This window comes from Mastacembelus armatus, chromosome 22 (assembly GCF_900324485.2).
Source record: "Mastacembelus armatus chromosome 22, fMasArm1.2, whole genome shotgun sequence".
NCBI classification, from domain to species: Eukaryota; Metazoa; Chordata; class Actinopteri; order Synbranchiformes; family Mastacembelidae; genus Mastacembelus; species Mastacembelus armatus.
The window spans coordinates 3,272,611-3,292,452 of NC_046654.1; the positions used below are offsets into that span (position 1 = coordinate 3,272,611).

At 39.4% G+C, this 19,842-nt stretch overlaps 2 protein-coding genes and 1 gene segment (V, D, J or C); all 3 read right to left on the minus strand.

Moving 5' to 3' along the window:
* Positions 1–83: 83 nt before the first annotated feature.
* Positions 84–732, minus strand: LOC113130823 (T cell receptor beta variable 24-1-like). The segment is given in 2 exon segments: positions 84–432; positions 596–732. Coding segments are annotated over 2 exon segments (399 nt in total).
* Positions 733–2,779: 2,047 nt separating this feature from the next.
* Positions 2,780–7,123, minus strand: slc2a1c (solute carrier family 2 member 1c). The gene is made up of 10 exons (XM_026305311.1): positions 7,109–7,123; positions 6,591–6,689; positions 5,806–5,966; positions 5,493–5,733; positions 5,199–5,361; positions 4,799–4,983; positions 4,472–4,573; positions 4,088–4,189; positions 3,490–3,693; positions 2,780–2,959 (listed from the first exon to the last, which is right to left on the minus strand). The coding sequence occupies exons 1-10, from the start codon at positions 7,121–7,123 to the stop codon at positions 2,780–2,782; spliced, it is 1,452 nt and encodes a 483-aa protein (XP_026161096.1).
* Positions 7,124–12,024: 4,901 nt separating this feature from the next.
* The window catches only part of smoc1 (SPARC related modular calcium binding 1), a 40,442-nt gene continuing 32,624 nt past the window's right edge, over positions 12,025–19,842 (minus strand). For 7 of the 11 annotated variants that reach the window (XM_026310661.1, XM_026310492.1, XM_026310578.1 and 4 more), the window contains 4 exons: positions 19,519–19,624; positions 18,476–18,720; positions 17,784–17,814; positions 12,025–14,262 (listed from right to left, as the gene is read on the minus strand). In XM_026310661.1, the coding sequence (XP_026166446.1) occupies positions 14,223–14,262; positions 17,784–17,814; positions 18,476–18,720; positions 19,519–19,624 (422 nt within the window). In that variant the 3' untranslated portion in view covers positions 12,025–14,222. Of the gene's footprint in view, positions 14,263–17,763; positions 17,815–18,475; positions 18,721–19,518; positions 19,625–19,842 lie in introns of all 11 variants that reach the window. The other 4 variants (XM_026310404.1, XM_026310021.1, XM_026310112.1 and 1 more) reach the window with 3 other exon arrangements.

A 19,842-nucleotide genomic window follows, 5' to 3' on the forward strand; every position in this document is an offset into this window, starting at 1 on the left:
TGTAGATAGTATTGTAAGTGGTTGCAGGGGTCCCCCTACAGTACAGGAGAATAATTGTTTTGGAAACATTTGTATGAAAAATGTTTTGGGTTTTTGTTCAGCTTCCACATGTGTCTGTGTCACTGTGTTCACTAACAGCACAGAAATACAAGCCTTTATCTTCTGGCACCAGGTTCTTCACTGTGAATGTCCCACTCTCAGCAGCAGACTTGTTGGCTGAGAATTTCTCTGTGCTGAACTTTCCAAAGTCATGCTCTGTCTTTGTTGTTGTTGTGAACACAATTAGTTTCATAGTTTCTCCAGGCAGCTGTCGGTACCAGTACATCTGGTAGTAGCCAGCACCCTTGGTGTGGCTGCAGTCTATTGTTGCAGTTTCACCCTCTTTTTTCCACAGTATGTCAGTCTGGGTGACACCACTCTCATCAGTTAGACCTGTGTGCAAAACATTTAACATTAGCATGTGTAACCTTTGATATTATTTTATTTATGCTCTGACATGATTTCTATTTCAGTTACCAATGATGAGAACAACAATCTAAAACTGCTAGTTTAAACATTTTTTATAAACAGAGTTGATTTGATATATTTTCATTACCTGTAGTCCACAGGACAAACACTGACAACATGAAGAGGCATTGTTTAATGAAGATAACGTCCATGTTCTGTTAGACTGAAACTGACTGAGAGTCTCATACAGTTACAGAGGGATGAAGAGCTGGGGGTGTTACTTTGTGTAATGTGAGCTGCTATATAAAAAAAAAATCTACGTTGTGAAGTCTGGCTGTAGATAGAAGAATAATGGTTGTAGGGGTCCCCCTACAGCTCATTATGCCTGTCTGCAGTAACTCTAATAAATCTGCAAAATGTTTCAAATTCAAATTACGTTATTGCCAACTAATAGAATTTATTATATAATTACAAACACATTTAATTTTTAACAAAATAAAAATTAAAGGCAGTTATAACATGTCTTTTATGTGGCAAATATCCCCCCAAAAATCTGACAAATGTTTCCAGACCAAGACATACGTCTTTCTGGTCTAAAGGTGACCAACATCAATTCTAATGAATTTCACTTATGCAGCCCAAAAAAATGGACAGATCTGTTTCAAGTCTTTTCCCAAAAATGACACTGAAAGCACTTACACTGTAATTTATATTTAGTGCAAGGCAGAATTGTGGCATAGAATAGTGTGGTCCAGTAGATGGCGCTGTTTTCATAGTTTTGGACAGATTTAATTAAATAAGTAAAATCTTATTGTTCTCCTTTTAGATTTTCTTGGAAGTGTATCAGAAAAAGTGTTGCCCTCAACACACGTAGATTATGTTTCTGTAGAGGGATCACTGTGTGTGTGTGTGTGTGTGTGTGTGTGTGTGTGTGTGTGTGTGTGTGTGTGTGTGTGTGTGTGTGTGTGTTTAAATTCAATTGACAGTAAGGAAAATTAGAATTTGAGTGTATTTATTATACACATGTAGACTTTTATTCTGTCGTGAATTATAAGAAGCTGACTCTAACTGAACCAGAACAGTAATTTATATTTAAATCTAATTCTGACTTCTGTGGTTGTAAAACCCAGACTTGTCCTCTGATCTCCTGGCTCCTCTGTGGTTTTCTGCGAGTCACTGCAGATCATATTGGAAGTGATATTTATTCACAGAGCTGCGGTTGTTTTGTAACAGATGTCTTACAAATGTAAACAGTTCAGAGATATGTGAGATTTCACAGACCAATACCAAACTGGAACGCTGTGTCAAATTTAAGGAAAAATCTGGTGAGAATGTTCTGAGGAGGGATCGAGTAGATTTTATTAATAAGTTACTGTATAACCGAGTTTAATGTAATATCACATTTATACACTGTCGCTTTTACTGCTACATGCTAAATCTGATAACTTATTCATATTACAAAGCATGCATAACAATTATTTTTTTAAAAATTCATAAACTCAAACTATTTTACTTATGACAAAATCTCACTTTAATAATATTTGTTTTATAAAATGGCTCACATGACTTAACAGTATGTTTATTTGTGACATACATTGATAGGTTTCCAAAATCTTGTTGTTTTTTTTTTCTTTTTTTTCATCTGAAGCCAAAGGGACCAGCAAGTATCTGCAGGATTTCAGATGAAAATTGCGATATACTGAAAAATTTCCATGACGCTGTGGTCTGTGCTTTGTGCTAAAAAACAAATCCAGCTGTTAAATAAACTAAACCAAGGCGATTACTGAGACCATCTTTCTGTTGCTGCTCAACAGTTGATCTAATCTTTGCAAAATAACAATCCAGTCATAACAAAACACCTTAAAACGTTGAATAAATATGAGCCATTGTACATGTTGATTCTCATAACGTGACAACTAAATAAGCTGAGGCCATGTCAGCCTCTTTAACAACTTTCACTTTTGACCCACTGGAAAACAACATGTTGTCCTTCACAGTGACCATTAGGAAATTTCACAGGTCAGCTTAAATATTCGGATGGGCTTTAATTTTCAGTGCTTAGTTTTTTAGTAGATATGTTTTTCAGAACAAAAACTGGAATATTCTGAATGACACACGGACTGTTTCTTTAAACAACCATTTTTTTTCAGAAGTCATTTTTTTTGGTGGTAGCTTTTGGCTACACATTTAAAGTCCCAGCAGGTTTCAGAATTTGAGCAACTTGAACCAAAACAATCTGGCTACATAGCACTGATAATTTTGGCTTTAAATCAGGTGAACTAACCATTAACAGTATGATCATGATCAGATTTGATAACACAGGGGGTGCTGGTCAGGTGAAAGTGTTGAATCCAGTCTTATTGTGCAAAGGGATTCCCTCTGCTCCTCTGAACTCCTCTGCAATGTCATCAAATGTGCGACCTTTGGTCTCGGGGAGGCGAATCCAGGTAAAGGTGAAGGCGAGCACCGCCATCATCATGAAGAGCAAGTACACGTACACTCCGCAGATTTTCTGTGTGGGAGAGAGACAGATGTGAATGTTAAATTTCAGGTTATTTGACCTTATTTAACCAGGACTGGTCTTTTCCTTCAAAATTCTGCATCCATGTGAAACAGTAACAGTAAGATTTAGTAGGAGAGAAAGAGATGGAAGAAGATGAGGAAGAAGTAGCCAGAGAAGAAGAATAGCTTTAAAACAAGAAAGGAGAAAAACAAAAAGGATTTTTGATTTTCTTCTCTGGTCTTAGTTTCAGGTTGGCCTCCATTTCTGCCGTTCTATTGTGAACAGATGTTCCCCTTATTACAACCTCATTTAAAAGGATTTAGCAATAGATTTAATTTAGATTTTATTTTTAATATTTAAGATTTATGTCTCTTTTGCAGCGGATACACATGTATATAACATATTGAACAGATTTATAGCCTATATTTAACGGTCTCTAAGGTGTAAGTGAACTGGCAAATGCAAACAAGAAGACTACCTCCAAAATTTCCCCTGAAGTTTAGCTTGGTACAGCATACAGTCCAGCAGTATAAACCCACCAGTAATGGAGGAAAGAGGAGTGCCAGTACAAATTTCCCTCCCCAGTTGAGCATGCTGGTGAAAGCCATGGCCATAGGTCTTCCAGGCTGGTCAAACAGCTCAGCAGCGATGAACCAGGAGATGGGGCCCGGGCCCAGCTCATAAGCTGAAATCAGGCAGAAAACCAGCAGGACCTGCAGGCTCCGTAGCTCTGGGGCCAGGTGCTGCACGGTGGATAGACAGGTTACTCTTGGAAGGATGATTTCACATAAAAAGAATTCGTCTTGGTTATATCCTGCAGAGCCACTTAAAAAAATAGGTACAAAGAGAGAAAACTACAAGAAAACATGGGCATAAAATAAAAAATTGTTATTCATAAAATCTTTTCAATAAAATACTTTATACTAATTCTTTTTTTACAAAAGGTACCATTATCATTTAATTCAGACAACCTGGAACTGACTGTAAGTTGTAAAACATACCATGATTTTCTCTAATTTCATCATTTCAGTGGTTTAGGATGAGCATGTGCCTGGTGTGGCAAATGTTGCTTCCTTGTCCATCCAAGACTAAAACAGATCTTTTCCTGCACCAGTGACCAAACTAAGATGATCTTACCAGGACAGACTCGACTGTGGTCATGAGTACATTGCACACTGCTATGGAGATGAAACCAGTCAGTAGCAATTTCCTCCTCCCTGCCCGTTCCATCAGGAAGAACTGGAGAGGAAAAAACAACACAGCGCTGACTCTGCTCACATTTTATTCCTCTGAATAAAAGTGTAACATTATCCTGTTGTGGTCCAAGCTGTTTAACCGATCATTTAAGATGAAAATGCCCAAGATGGTGTCTTAAAATATAACACAACTGATATTTTTAGTGGATTTAACATTTGCTGATCAGGCTGTTGATGTTGAGCATCCATTGTAATAATGCTCTAAATAATAATTTCACCCTCTGAATTAAACGTGTGAAGGGTCACTTGATGATTGTGTACTTACTGCTACCAAAGTGAAGGTCACATTAACAGCACCCACACCCAGAGTCAGATATTTGGCCTGGTCAAACTTGGCCTGGAACATTCTGGTGGAATAATTGATGATCTGGAAAAAATAATGGGAAGCTTAGCTCACTGGGACATTTTTCTGTTTTTTAGGAATGGAGTTACTGTTTTTAGCAGGTATTTTGGGATGGAACAAATACCATCAAATGGAGCAAATACCACCAAACTGCAGTTAGTGAGCAAGTCATGCAAAAAAAACTGAGCCTCACTTCAGGGAATTTTTGTTTTATCACCAAAAATGTCGCCCATTTGACATATGACTGACTGCATTGAATCCCGATAGCTGGCTGCCCAAGTTGACAATGAGGACGATGACGATCGGCTGCTTGTAGCTGCGCTTTTTGAAGAACTCGTGGATGGTGACACCGCTCTGAGTGTGGGCAGCCTCTTCCTTCATTTCTTCCAGCTCAGCATACACCTTGTCTGCTCTGCCTCTGAGCTTCAGCAGGGCTGCAGGGTTAAAACATCTTTTAAAGTGCTGTTATGCTGTAGTGTATTCACACAGTTGAGATACTGCTGTGCATTAAGCCATATATCTAAAAGCCTATGGTTTACTTAAGCTGAATCTCTGTGCCCAATCACTAGTCACTAATAACTACACTGGAAATAGCACGACCAGTCCTGTGAACATTTGCAGTTAAGGCACCAGAGTGAGTGGGACCCACCAGCCTCTGCCTTCTTCTCCTCTCCTCGATTGATGAGCAGGTATCGAGGGCTCTCAGGGCAGAATGGCAGGACCAGATACTGTGCCAGGGCCGCGATGAGTGACAGGGACAACATCATGGCCCAGTAATGCTCTGTACCCAACACTGTCTCCAGTCCAGCTACCTGCAGCAAGCAAGCACACAAACACAGAAACTGTGGAAATCAACAGCCACTCAGGAATCAAGCTTCAAGATAATAAAGTTAAATTCAAACAACTTCCATTCAGAACAAAAGATATCCTTCACTGTCCTCACCATTCCCACTAGGATGCCGGATGCGAAGGACACCTGGTTGAGGGTCGCAAAGGCCCCTCTCAGATTGGTGGGTGACACCTCCTGGATGTAGAGGGGATTTAAACTCATCACCAGGCCACAGAACAGACCAAACACCAACCGTCCCAGGATGAGAAGCTCAAAAGACTTGCTGATTTTGGAGGCAGACATCAGACATGCTCCCACCACAGACAGACAGTTCACTATAAGGATGGAGTTACGCCTGGAGGGGAAGGTGATTCAAATCAAGAGACGGTGATGTTTTAATACTTAATGCTCCTGTTCCTCTTCTTACCTGCCATAAGAGTCAGCCAGATATTTTACTCCCAGTGAGCCCAGCAAGGCGCCAAAGTCCTTAATACTGACAGACAGTGACCACAGGAGAGTCAAGCTGTGATCTGGCATTGACTGGTTGTGTCTGGCTCTCCAGGTGTGGTTGAAAAATTCTTCGATGATCTAAACAGTAGCAGTGAGAAATAATCTACATCAGTAAAGGATGTTACAATATTTTTTTTCTCATTTTTATGGATGACCAATCACATCGATGTTGTTTCTTTGGAAATACTTTGCTTCCATTCTCAGGTTTGCACAAGGTAATTCAGAAAAGGCCTGTGTAAGGCTGAATGTAGAAGTTCTGCCTCACTTGTAATAGTTTACTGCTGCGTGCCTGTGAAAAAGCAAAGTCCTGCCAGTGCAGACGAACCAAACCTGGAGCTGAGCCTGAGAGTTCAGCACATTAAGTTTATTCAGAGTTTTATAGAGGCCTGTCTAGCACCAAGACCGCCTTGTCTACTGTGATTGATGGTTCCATGTTGGAGTTCTGTAATCTTGTTAAATGAATATTTAGAACTATTATTTCAAATGAAACATTTCTTTGTCGAGGCAGATATTCTTCGATTTCTTTTCTGGTTTTTGGAGTATTGTAGTTTATTGACAAAGGCAACTATTGCTAAAATACTATTTAAGTAGTTGAATTTTAGCAATCTAGATATGAAGTCATGATGTTTGAAACTAATTTGTGTTAATGTCGTCAACAACATGTTATATATTTATTCCTTAGCACCTGTCTGTCCTACTCACCCTGGCTGGAGCGTTGATGTTGCCGGTGTGATATCCAGTCTGCAGGGAGCCAAGCACCGCTGCCAGGATGGAGGTCAGGAGTGTGGCTGTCAGATGGCTCTGCACAGTGACAGTGCTGGGGTAAGTGACATTTACTATTATTATTATTAACCTTTTAAATGCTAACTAATTAACCTTGTCAACTAACAAATGACAATGCCTCAAGTAAGTTAGTTTTACTTATATGAATCTGATTCAAGACTCTTTAACTCTTTTCAGTTATAGGTTTTTTAGATAAGACTCAATGATATTTTAATCAAAGTTCTTTGTTCCCAACACACATTCTCTGCAGCACAGATTTAAAACATGTGACCTCTCATGGTTCCCCTAACATAAGCTTCCCTGTGACTATTTGTAATGGCAGGAACAGCAGTATTTTCACACACTGGCATGATGTTCACTATTTTAATTACCACATGTGAGTGTTAGTACTTCTGTCTGACAGTTCATTTGTAGAAAAAGAATAAAAACAAACAAACCTCCTGGGATGCCATTTGTTTTGGTTAGACGAGGTATCACTCCCTCTAGATACAGGTGCATTTATTTGCTTATGCTTTTATCTTCTCTGAAAAGAATTGATGCACATGAGTATTGGATTTTGACCCATATGATGACATATTAACTGAACAGATATGGGATTATGTACAATATATAATGTGATAAATGTTCTGTTATTTTACTTCTATGCACAAATATGTGTTTTAGTTCAAAGTGTAGTATTTTAAAATAAAAGTTTTTGTAGTGTTTTCCTTCCATCTGCATCAGATCAAAACTTGCAAACTCTACTCCAGGATACACAACATAATTTGTGAGAAAAGAAATAAAACTATACTTGGAAGATAAAAAAGTAATAAATCTGAAAAATTACACATTAGCACCATATCATTTATTTTTTGCCCTAATGCTAACTTACCTGTGTTAAGCAGGCTGCAGGTCTGAATGTCAGGTCCAGAAATATTAATTAAAAAAGTGGAAAACCAGTACAACTCTTATATCAATGTTATGCTGCATGCAGATAGTCAAAACCTCATATTTGTATCTATATATCAATATCTGTATCATCCATATCTCAATATTCTTCTCTTAAAGTTCGTACCTTGATCACTTCTTCATCCCAGAGTGTCAGATATGACTATGTCAATTTTTCTGAGTGAAACCACCACTGGTTGAAACTGTGCACTCATACACACACACACAAACATGCACACACACATATTGGACCAGTGAGTCCAGTGATGAAGTCACACCCAGCTGGTGAATCTGGGATAGACCTGACAAAATCGCAGCCATGGGCCTCCTTTGGTTCTCACTGAACAGCTGATTGACTTCTTCAGTTCTAACTGACTGTGGATCAGTTTCTCTGCTGCAGCCAGACCGCAAATTAAGACAACTGAAAAATAACACAGCCGTTCCCAGGTCAAGGCTAAACAGCAACACGTTTCCATTTGGAGCACTAACTAGGCATTTGGCAATAACACAGCACAATAACACGTGCTTTAGCTGTGCATCTGCTTGTGTGTGAGACTGTGGAGTTGTGTATTACTTTGTGTGCTGCAATGACAACACTGATAGGCTATCAAGGGGACACGTTTGTTGGTCCGACTGTCTTTCTAGGAACTAAGAAATCAACAACTAACATATATTTATGAATTTTATAAACCGTAGAGCTCATAGGATTTTGAAAACTTTTTGAAAACTTTTTCTTTTACATTTCAAAAGCTGAAATGATTAATAGTGAAAATAATTGTCAGACTAATCATCTTTCAAAGATATTTTTGAAAGACAACACCCATCACACAGTGCTGTGACAATTTATAGAGCCCCAAGGATTTAACACACAGGGCCAGGTTTAAATGATGTGTGTATAAATCTGCTCCATGTTCATAATAGTAGGGGTAATCATTTGTCTTTGTGTGTGCATGCATGTGTTCATATAAATCTTTAGGTTTATATGAACCTCTATTTTAATACATCTTTGTTTAAAATATAAGGGTTCAAGTGCATCACAGGTAATACAGCCCCTTCTCTATATGTCCAACTTATTTAGTCACACAGTGCTTAAAGTCTTCAGTTTTACTGTTTTCATGCTTTAGGTTCAGCTGATGATGATCATCATCCTTTTTGGCAAGTCTTGTTTCTTCATATAGATCAGTAAAGTTTAGAATCCAGTGTCACTACTAGGACTGTTGTGAGCTAGTTTGTGCAAATACACCATCCTGTCTAGGTTGCACAGGAGGCACTAAAATAAGGTATTAAGTGGCTCTGCAAAATGAAATCGTGATGTTAGGTGTGTGCACACAGCTGCCTCCTGAACAAGTCCAAATTGGCAGAAGTGGATTTTTACAGCTGAGATCCACAAGCCAAAAACAAAAAAAAAGATTAATTTAATAATAATTTGGGGAGAAGAAACATTCCTCTGCCTCACCAAAAACCACATCATTTGTGCACAAAAATAATCTTTATCATAAAACCTATGACTAAAATATGTACTAATAAATGTTAAGTGGCCCTGGAGCCCTGGAGGCGATGATTTCAATCCACAGAAAAACCTGTGCAGCACTGACTCATACTTGAGTTGTAGCGAAGATGGAAAACAAAAGGGCGTCCATCGTTAGTAACAAACTCAGCAAATGTACACTGCATTTTAGTTTTAGTTCTACATGTCCCCTGCTCATCTTACCATGATCGTTTGCAACAGAAGTACAAAAAATCCCTTAAAGGACTGTATTTAACTTAAGTTCTTCCCCAGCACAGTAGGACATGTACAAGCATAAAAAAACAGGAAAAAACAGTCAGTGTTAAGGGGTAAAACACGTTGTCCACCTGCAAACTCCTGCAGCTGAGTTCTCAATCAGTGTGTGGATATGCCTGTTTGGAACATGACCCTTGGCCCCTGTGCCCTCAACTCCTAGCAGGTGACCCCCTGACCCTGTGCTCAGCTGGGCAGGTGCTACTCCAGGGAGAGAGGGCATCAGGCACAAATGGTAAACAAACCCCCCACCACTAATGTGTAGCTATCACACAAACTAATGGCCCTCACTGATTACCTGTAATGGTGTTTTTGATCTGTTTCTAAGTGTTTCAATGCTCTCAAAGGAGAAAACAAACTACTCATCACTACTAAAGCATGTGGGAAATGTGAAATAGTAGATAACTAAGATATCAGTCCCTACATGGACTGATATCTCATACTTCTTATGATCCCTGTATTATGTAAGAATTGGATTATAAGATAAGAAAAGATTAATGATAATTTGAAAAAAAAATTGGATTGTCAAAAAACTCCAAATGCCAAATCTCCATTTCATTGTTGTTTAAAATGCATCAGAAAACTGTGGTTCCGTGTTTGGAAATGTTCCACCATGACTTTGCTCTGGCTGCAACTCCTCAAATTTTTCACACATTGGATGGGTTGTAGGCAGCGATGCACCACACCTGAATTTCAGAAAACAGTTTGAAACCTCCTGATCCTTTGTCATACAGAGCCAGTATTGCCCACGTGTCAATTTCAAAACCCCAAATTCCAGTCTTCACCTATGAAACCCCTTTCACAACCCTTCTGCCCTCCACCCTGCTTTTAACAAAGAAGAAAACACACTTTTTAAAACACGCATACATCCCTGAGCAGCTGCGTCATTATAAAACTCTTTTGAACTTCACACTGGAAGTCAAATGCCACATGTGTCAGTAGAAGACAGATGTACTGCAGCTGCCTCTTAGCTCCAATTTCATCTGTGATACAACCCTGCCCCCTCCCATTTCCAAACCACCCCCGTCAGCCTCACCCCCAGAGCCCTCCGTCCCCCATCATGCAGTTACAGCATCTGCACCTTTGATGTCTCATCACTAAATTGGAACATCTCAAACCACACACAAATCAGCAGACCAGAGTGTGTCCATGCGGATTTGAAGCTTTGACATTCAAATATGGAGACATTCAGGGCGATTCATTTATATATATATATATATATATATATATATATATATATATATATATATATATATATATATATATATATATATATATATATATATATATATATATAAAATAGAGTCCACTTTTAGTCACTTGTAATGGTATCCAAGTGCATCTAAGTGGCATGTGACATCATAAGAACACTGCAAGTGATCATTTTTCTTAATATTTATTGAAATTCAGTTGGTTTGACTGATACTATGTAGTATGTGTGTCCATCTCTGGCTAACCCAGTTCAGTATGGGAATTTGTGGGAATTTGCAGCCTGCAATGAACCATCTCCACCAATGCGAGTCAGTATTGATCTGTCTTCTAACGTTGTTTTCCAAGATGCACCTCATACTTGTAAACATTTTACTGGTGTAGATTCATGTCTATTTTATTCAGTCTTGATAGTGTGTGTTGTTACACAGGTTTAAGCAGCTCAGGAATTAAGGCCCATGTTACAGTGGAGAAGCATTTTAGTTCTCATTGCAGAGCCAGCTGTGCCTCAAGCCACATCATTTACATTAAACAGTTTCATCCAAAAACAACATGTCTCAGTGTTTTGTTTTCCAACAGATCTAATTTCTTCAGCTATGAATAAGAAATATTGTCAAAATATGCTGAGGTGGTCTTGATGAGCCTATTGAGACTTTGCAGTGGAAAAGTGGCCGGTGAGGAGCAAGAAAATCTTGGCTTCTCACTTTCAGGCTGACAATCATCTGTAAGCTCCCTTCACTATACATCCCCCATCGTGATTAGCAGTGATTACTAGCCTGTTAGGGTGTTTTAGATCTTCCATGTGAGCTGCAGCTCGACACAGTCTGGAAGCACTTCAGCAGACACACAAGCCCAGTGTTCAAACCTGGACTGAAGCAGGCGTGCAGGAGCGACTCCAGGCCTCTGAGAAAGAGATGTTTCTTTTCTCATTCTTGGCACAAGTGTCCAGTTCAAATTAGACACGACCTGACTTGTGATTGTTGTGGATTAAGCACCAGATAGTGTATACATTCTTGGCCTGGTATAGTGATGACAGAAATCATAAAACACAAGCTGAAATAGTCAAATATCCCCTCCACAGATAAAATAAACACTGCTCAGTGCTGATAACATACCGTCTGGTCTAAGCATTTCAGTGTTATGAATTAGCTACTGAAACAGTCTAATGTTTAACAAGACATAAACCCACTGGAAAGTATATAGATCATATTTTACAATAAGACAGAATGTGAATTAAGTGAACACCCATAGACCCCATAGTTAAATTTAGTAAAACAAACAAATGTTATTGTACATATTTACAATAGGAGCCTTTTTTGATTCATGTTCATGAGCCACTGCAGTGACTCTTGGGAAGATCCTAAGAAATACAAAACTCTAAACAAATACACAAGCATTCAGACCACAACAAAACTCATGATTCTCCAGTTTTGAAACTCAATTGTTCCCAAATGTGAGGCAAGTATTTTATTTTTTTACAATCCAAAACTTTCTAGTGCTTTTCCTCCTTGTTCAGTCATTTTCCTACCAATCGGACACCCTAGGGTACATTTGAAGGCTCGCTGCATTGTCTTACATAAGGTGGCAAGGCTCCAAGTTTGTGTGGTGTTAAGTGTTTGGCAGAGCAGGACTGACATCAACTGTTGGAGGAAGGACAATAAATGTGTTTACATCCACAAAATGTTATTGGGGAGACTTAAAATATTTATTTTAGAAACTGGTATTTGTAAATGCCACATCTTGTTTACAATAAGGGGACTAAGCGTGAATGTGACAGCTGAAATTTGCTAATGTTAATGAGATACTGGTCCATTTCAACATCTTACCTACATTTACTGGCACACTTGAGCTAACTGTTTTCCTGCTACTATTTAGAATATTTCACACTCATTTCCTGAACTGCTTTGAAAAATAAAATCCCCACCAGGGGGTTGGAGATTGGTTACTCTGGTTGTAATTTGTAACAAGTAGAATTCGATGAACTCATCGTCACTAAATATTTTGCAAAACCTCGATACAGAATTCAACAATAACATAGTGGAAATGTCAGATTATTTCAGTTTTTCCAGTTTGACTGTGCACCAAATTAATATTGGTATTAAATTAGTCGAGTGGGAAAACTCGCCATGGTGACTTGTAACTTGTAAATTACACAACAGTGTGACACAATATGTATAATCTAGTGGCCTTCATTGTGGTTTGAACCTAACGCTGCATTAGTCAATAGGTTTATTTTTATTACCATTAAGCCAAGTGTACAGTGCTGCTAAAGAGGGCTCCTTTGTACACACAAACCCAAACAGAATTATCACCCCACTCCACATGTGAACACAGTTGAACAGACTAAAGGGCCGAGGAGTCCGTGGGAACCAAAACAGAGCTGAAAGAATCAATAATACACTTACTGTAGGATGATTATGTTGCTCATGTATCAGTCATAGTAAGTTTATAGGGCAAGAATATTTCTGGGTTATGGGTCTCTATTTTTGGAGTGGAGCTGACCCATACAGATCAAAAATTCATCAATGCAGCTTTAATATGTTCACACTGCCATGTGTATATATGTATGTGTGCATGTAGAAATGTAGAAGTGTTGCGTGTAAATCTGCATTAGTACTGTTAAGATTGTGTATTTACTGAACCAGTGTTGGGGTGGTGCATGGCTTTTTGCTGCCACATTAGACATTTTTCAATCCTCACAATGTGTTACCATTTGTTCTTTTTAACATTGTTTTTTTTTTTTACTACAACTATTTTCTTTTTTTCTTTGCATGAACTTTGTAAGCAATAGAAAAACAATGAAAACCTCAAGGCCTCTTGTGCAGAAAACATTCTGATGGCTGAGAAAACAAACTGCATGGAACATAATGCTCTTGTATTGGTTTAGGGTTCCACAAAAAGTACTTTTAAGTAAAGTAACTACATTTCCCAACACAGCTATGTACTGAACAAAAACTAGACTTGAAAACATGTCAGACTTTACTAACATTTGATTCTTGAGCTAAAATGTTAATGTTTCAATAAGTTCTGCATAGTGCACGGGGATTCATTCAGCTAATTCTGGGCTGATAAATTAGATTCCACGGCCACCGTTTAATTGCTGGAGTGTGTGTGTGTGTGTGTGTGTGTGTGTGCGTGCGTGTGTGTGCGTGTGTGTGTGTGTGTCAAGCTATTTGCGACGACTGAATAAAGTTCACTGTATGCTTTGCCACTGGCCTGCATGCTAATATTTGTGACAGGGGACATGAACGTTTTCAGATGCAAAATGTGAGCTATTGCGTGTTCTTGTTATAACCAAACAAATCACAACAAGTGCCTGAAATTGAAAGGAAATGTGGTAACATACACACAGCCTGCTTGGTCTTCCAGTGGTGAGCTTGACATCTCTTTAAAAATACATTCCCATTCTTACTTAAGCCTTTTGAGACACCTCAAGAGAAAAAAAACACGTACAAACAGATAACATGTCATACATAGGGAGGAGAAAGTGCAAATATTTTGGCGCTGCTTCGATTTCTTCTGTTGCTGTTCATTTCTTTTTAAGACTCAGTAACTTCTTAATTTTTCTGCTCCATCTTTCTCTTTTCGGTCAGCAAGCGTACAGATGCTTTCCCTCTGTGCCCTCTGCTCTTGTCTCAGCTTCTGTATCCTTCTCTTTTCACACCAGACGACCTACTGGGAACAGAAAAACAGGCATAAAAAATGTGTTCGTTGTTCAGCTGTTGTGGTACCAAGCATGGAGATGCTCACAGTTAGACATATAAATCTGTTAAAACTATTAGTGTTGGTGGATGTGCTCATTCTGTACCTTAGTCCAATTAGTTGTTTGGCAGCAAGTACTAAATTGTCGTCAATCAAAACCTTCAACCCACATCAACACTGTGTATATATTTGGATCTTTAAGTGTGAGTGCTAAGCAGCTGAACAGCACATATGATCCAGCAGTCAGTGTGTGCCCCACTATGTGCTGGCATTATGTTACAGCCAAGCTATAACTGAAAAGTCTCAGAAGTTGTGTTTTGCATTTGCATGGGACAGTGTGTTACACAAGGGAAGCACTGCTCGCTCATCAATCAGAGGAGTGGGTGAGGGTGGCAGAAGGGCTGAAGGAGTGAGAAAAGGAAAGAAAAAAGGAGAGTCCTGAGTGAAAAAGAGATGGGTAAAAAGCTTAGATTGCTTACAGATGGGTGGCAGAGTTCAACCTGAGAGCTCAGGCTGTGTGTGAATGTGTGTGTCTGTGTGGAAGCTTTTATGCACCTCTATATATGTGTATTATATGTAGGTCTTATGTGCAGGTTATGTTAGCCATGAAATAGTCATGAAGTCCAACTGATTTCCCTACTCAAAGCTGCTGTAGTCTCAGGTCATGCATTTACTTCAAGTATACTGTTCAAACCTTAAAGCACCCAGTCTGTCTACAGCTCCATAAATCATAGGCTACCTTCCACATGAACAAGTCTAGTAGTGAGCACTTATACTTTAAGGGTATAAAATCAAAAATTACGACCAACCTACTGTGACTGGTTGAATCCAGTCACTACTGTTTTCAGTTTTACCTGTGACTGATGTCTGTATCAAACACAGTACATGAAAGCTTTCACAGTACACAGTACCAGTTGACATCGTTTTCCTCCAGCTTGGCAATGAAGTTAGAAAAAAATGTATTTAGGTGAAAGCAGGATATAAATGAATTACTTCACTTTTTTCTTTTAACTGCAGTTTGGCCATTCTAGTGCTTATGAATTTTTAATTTAAGGAGCAGCTCAGAATGAAGTGCACTGTCATCATTAGTGCTGTGATTTACCTGTTAAGCTGTGCAGTACAATATTTTCGAATGGTGTATGTCCATCCAGTGAAGTCATGTTGTTTGACTTTTAGCTCAGATAACTCTCTCTGTTATAAGGAGCAGAGCTACAGTACTGTTGGTGCAATTACCAGGCTCCAGAGAAGCAAATAGTCCCCTCCCTCCTTTCCTTCGAGTCACTGAGGACACTTTCTGTGCCATTAACAACACAAAGCTCCCTGGTCTCTCCGTGGACACCTTGGCCCCACTTGTGATAAAAAGCTGAAAGCAGATCCTGTCTGGTAGTGAATCACCTCACCTCACCTGGGACTGGCCAATAAAGACCCTTGGCTCAGGAGCTGGGAATCCTGGTATACTGGGCTAAGAGCATGGACACAGGCTGGAGTTTACTGACAGCTTTGTAGAGCAGCCTATGGAATAAGATTTTTATTTCAGAAACTTATCACTGGAAGTACAGATTGTGATGAATTACTAACAGTCAATGTCTGTAACAGTAATTAAAACACAAGTGGTGTGAAGTAATTGCTGCAGGCTCTAAGAGGACAGGGCTCTGCATTCTCTGCCTCTGGCCTCCCTCATAACGCTCTCCTTTCATACCGGCCTAATGCTGGACACAGCCAGGACAAATTAGACGAAGAGATGAGAGCAGGCAAGCAGCTGAGAGAGGATGAGGAAATTTTAATGCCGTACGTAAATGTTACTGGTCTTGTTGGTGCAAGCCTCACCTATAGAACACTGCAGGACAAATAAAATAAGCCTCTAAATACCTTCAGTGAAGAGGTGGCAAAATTCCTTCTTAGTCACTGAGGACTGATGATGACATATTATTGATTATATCGTCATATAGTTTTATTATAGAATAACACCATAATCCAGCATAGTATTCACATAGTATCCACATAGTATCCTGTACCTGTCAGCCTGACTGTCTGAAGTTAAACATGCTATGACTGCAGTGCAGAGCAGCATCTGTATTATATGAAAAATGAGGCACCTGGTTACCAAATACAACAGCTGATGCCCTCTGCAACCTGAACTGTTTGTCTAAAACCGTCTCTAAGCACTCATGGATCCTCTAATATCTTATAATTGTGTCTGTCCATATTTGGTGTGTTTTTTGTGCATGCAGGCATTCATAGATGCACACCAGCATGTGTTTGTACTTAATCAAAAGTGTGTTTACGTCTTTCTAAATGGAATTAAGACTTTTGCAAAGTACATCATGAACCCTTGTGCCAAAGACTATTGCAACAAGTTTAACAGCAAAACATTTTGGTTTTTTCTCATTGCAGTGTATCCTCACCAGAGTAGACCTGCTGTTCAGCCATAGCCTGACCGTGAGAGCGGCCTACACAGAATATTGCTGCCCTGGGCTTCTGCTACGTTTGTGTAATGAGGTTTCCAGTCTCATCAGAGGACAGATGCCACCCTCTCCAGCACTTCCGAGCTTATAAAAGGTATTCAGATGTTTTTCTTTGCTGTTGCTAACATGTTAAAAGTGAGGAACATCATACAGATGTGCTTTACTCTGCCCCACATGCTCACAGTCCTGCACCTTAAAGCACGTACTGTAAACTGTAAATATGTCCAGCAACATTCCAGTGACGATCTAAAGCTGCGACAGCATGATAAGATTTAATGCCTGGCAAACGGAGCTTGACTTAAAGGGATCCAGGCCTTTTTGAATGAGCTAGTCATACCTGAACACAATGGCTGTCTATCTTAGTCAAAGCAGAATGCTGCCATATGTTTCTCCAGGCCCCTGCTTTCTTCATGCAGGAATTCTCAAGTCTCTTTTTTCTTTTTACATACCTCACTTTATCCACAGTCACCACTAGCTGTGCCCAAGTGGGTAGCATCTCTATAAAGCTGTCAGGCCATTTAACTCCAGCTCTTAAGCATGAAGGTGATAGATTCAGTAACTACAGCAAAAACAAGCAGCTGAGCCTCCCTCACTGTTTCTCCAGTACCACTGCTGTTTATCCTGGCAGCCATGCCCATGGTCCAAAAGGCCTGAAGTTATGCCCGCTCCGAGTCACTGTTCTCCAGGCACAGTGGGACAGCGCCAAGATAAACACATGACCTTAGTGCTATGTGGTGCTGAACCGGTCCAGTGGCCAGAGTCAACACCATCAATAGGACCAATAGGGGGAATCCTGATAGATTGAAAAGTGACGGCAACAGAAAAACTGAAACAGTGAGAGCCCATCAAAGATAGAAAGATAATCAGAAGAGGTGATAACCTAACTTCACCTTCAAAGTAGGACCAAGACATAAAGTCCCAAACTTAAGTGTTTAGCAAAAAACACATAAAAGCTTTGCATATGAATCAAATGCATCAACATGTTAGAACTACTTCTAGTTTGCCTTACTGAACAAAGTAGTCCCTTGCCTTGTCCCTTGGTTGCCACTTGTGGAGCTTCCTGCAAAAGAGAAAAAACAAAGATTAAACTCATTCATCATTTAAATAAATCAAAACATTTCTTTTTTGCTGCATAATATGTGTAGATTGTAGATTGTCAGAAGCCTCTCACTGCACTGAGAGTTATTAGTGAGCTCTGTTAGGGCCAGTCTTACCTCATATTTACTTCAGCCCAGAGAATGTCTAAGATCCACAAATACTTTAGATTAGTCTAAATATTCATCAGTAAGTGCTGTGTGGAGCAGCATAGCTTATTTTGTCTGTCAGCACTGTCTGTTACATCATCCCTTCACCTAAATGACTGACCTACTGTGACTTTTTTTAAATCATGACTAAATGAAAATGTTAATGTATGGGAATGGTTGTTTTGTATTGTAGTTCACACTTTATTCACTTTTCATCCTAACATTACCCAGTACGCTTATTCTTGTACATTAGTTAGGTTTAGAGTTAGGGTTGTAGTTCTGATGCCTTTCCACTGGTTTTTGTCATTAGAACCGATACAGTACAAGCTGAACTCTGAACACCAAAGGGTACAGATTTTCCCAGCTGGCCGAAGGTTCAGACTGTGGTCATGACCCCTAATACTTGACCCTACCAACCCACTCTCATTTAACCTGGTCCCCCCTAGTTAGATTTTCTCAGGTCCCTGTTCAACTTACCCTCCTTGCTGACGCCCAGGCAGCCTTTCAGCTCTTGCAGGGAAATGGCCCTGTCCTTATTCAGGTCACAGTAGTCGGTGAACTTGCGGGCACATTTCTTCGGTTTGGCTTTCTTCTTCAGGTACTTCTTGAAGGGTTTTAGTTCCTTCTTGTTGATGTCGTGGCTACCATTGTTATCAAGCTGGGCAAAATACCAGTGCACCACCCTCTCCTCTAAAGTATGACTGGGGTCAGGCTCAGTAAACCTGGTAAAGGTCAGAGGAACAGACAAGTGAAATCATCATTCAACCCCTAGAACAGCTGGCATAACGTGAAGTAGCAAAAATGTTAAAGGCATTTTCTTTAACTATTAGTTATAGCGATATAACACAATATTGTGTTATATCGCTTTTTATCACATTAAATCAGAATGAGGTAGAAATACAAATGAGGTAATACAAACCAGACATGTTGAAGTGCATTGAGATCGGCTGGTAAACTTTTCATAAATCCATGACACATTATGAATAATCATTTCACTCCACACTCAAAGACTGTTCCAGTTTGTCTATAGGTAATGAAAGTAAACCACAGTGCCCTGTGGAAAAATGTAAATCTTTAGGCAGCTTTTTTTTTTTATAATGCAAAGTGACAGCTTAATTTTATTGCACCTTAGCTTGCAATAAAATCCTTTAAAACAAAATATTCGCTTTACTTTGCAGAGTGTATTGGACTTTTCAAGGAATGACTAGCTCAGTGTACATTGACATATTCCATTGGATTTGGACAGCTTTTCTCCAAAATAGCTTTGACTCACATCTTGTTTGCATAGTTTTAGCATTCATCGAAAGTGAACACGAAAACCTGTCAGTGTCTGTGCCAGAATCTATTGCATTCCATGTTAGAGAAAAAATATTTGCTTGCGATCCAAAAAAAAAAACAAAACAAAGTATTATCTGAGAGAATCCAGAACAGGGTTGAGGTTTTCCATGAGGAATTAACCTTGAAGAATCCTTCCCAGGCCCAACACTTCTGAGTCTTCTGTGGTACATGACACTACTTACCTCCCACCACCAGACGGGGCTGGTGAGTTCATGGCTTGCACCATGTCGGTGCTGAGGGCATCTAACAAGCTTGTAATGAATTCTGCTTTCTTCCCCTCTGGGCAGCCTAGTACGAATCAAAAATGGAAATACACCAGTTACCTTCCAGAACTAGTTATCATTAAGGCAAACTGAAGCTGAAGTGCCTCTACAGCCTCAGCACCAGTGAACCAGTATGACAAATATCAAACAGAAAATCGCTGTTATGCAATGAAAGAAAACAGAAATATTGTCCAGAGCTCCCTGACAAACCTGGTGTATTTCATTGGCCAGTGTTCATGATTA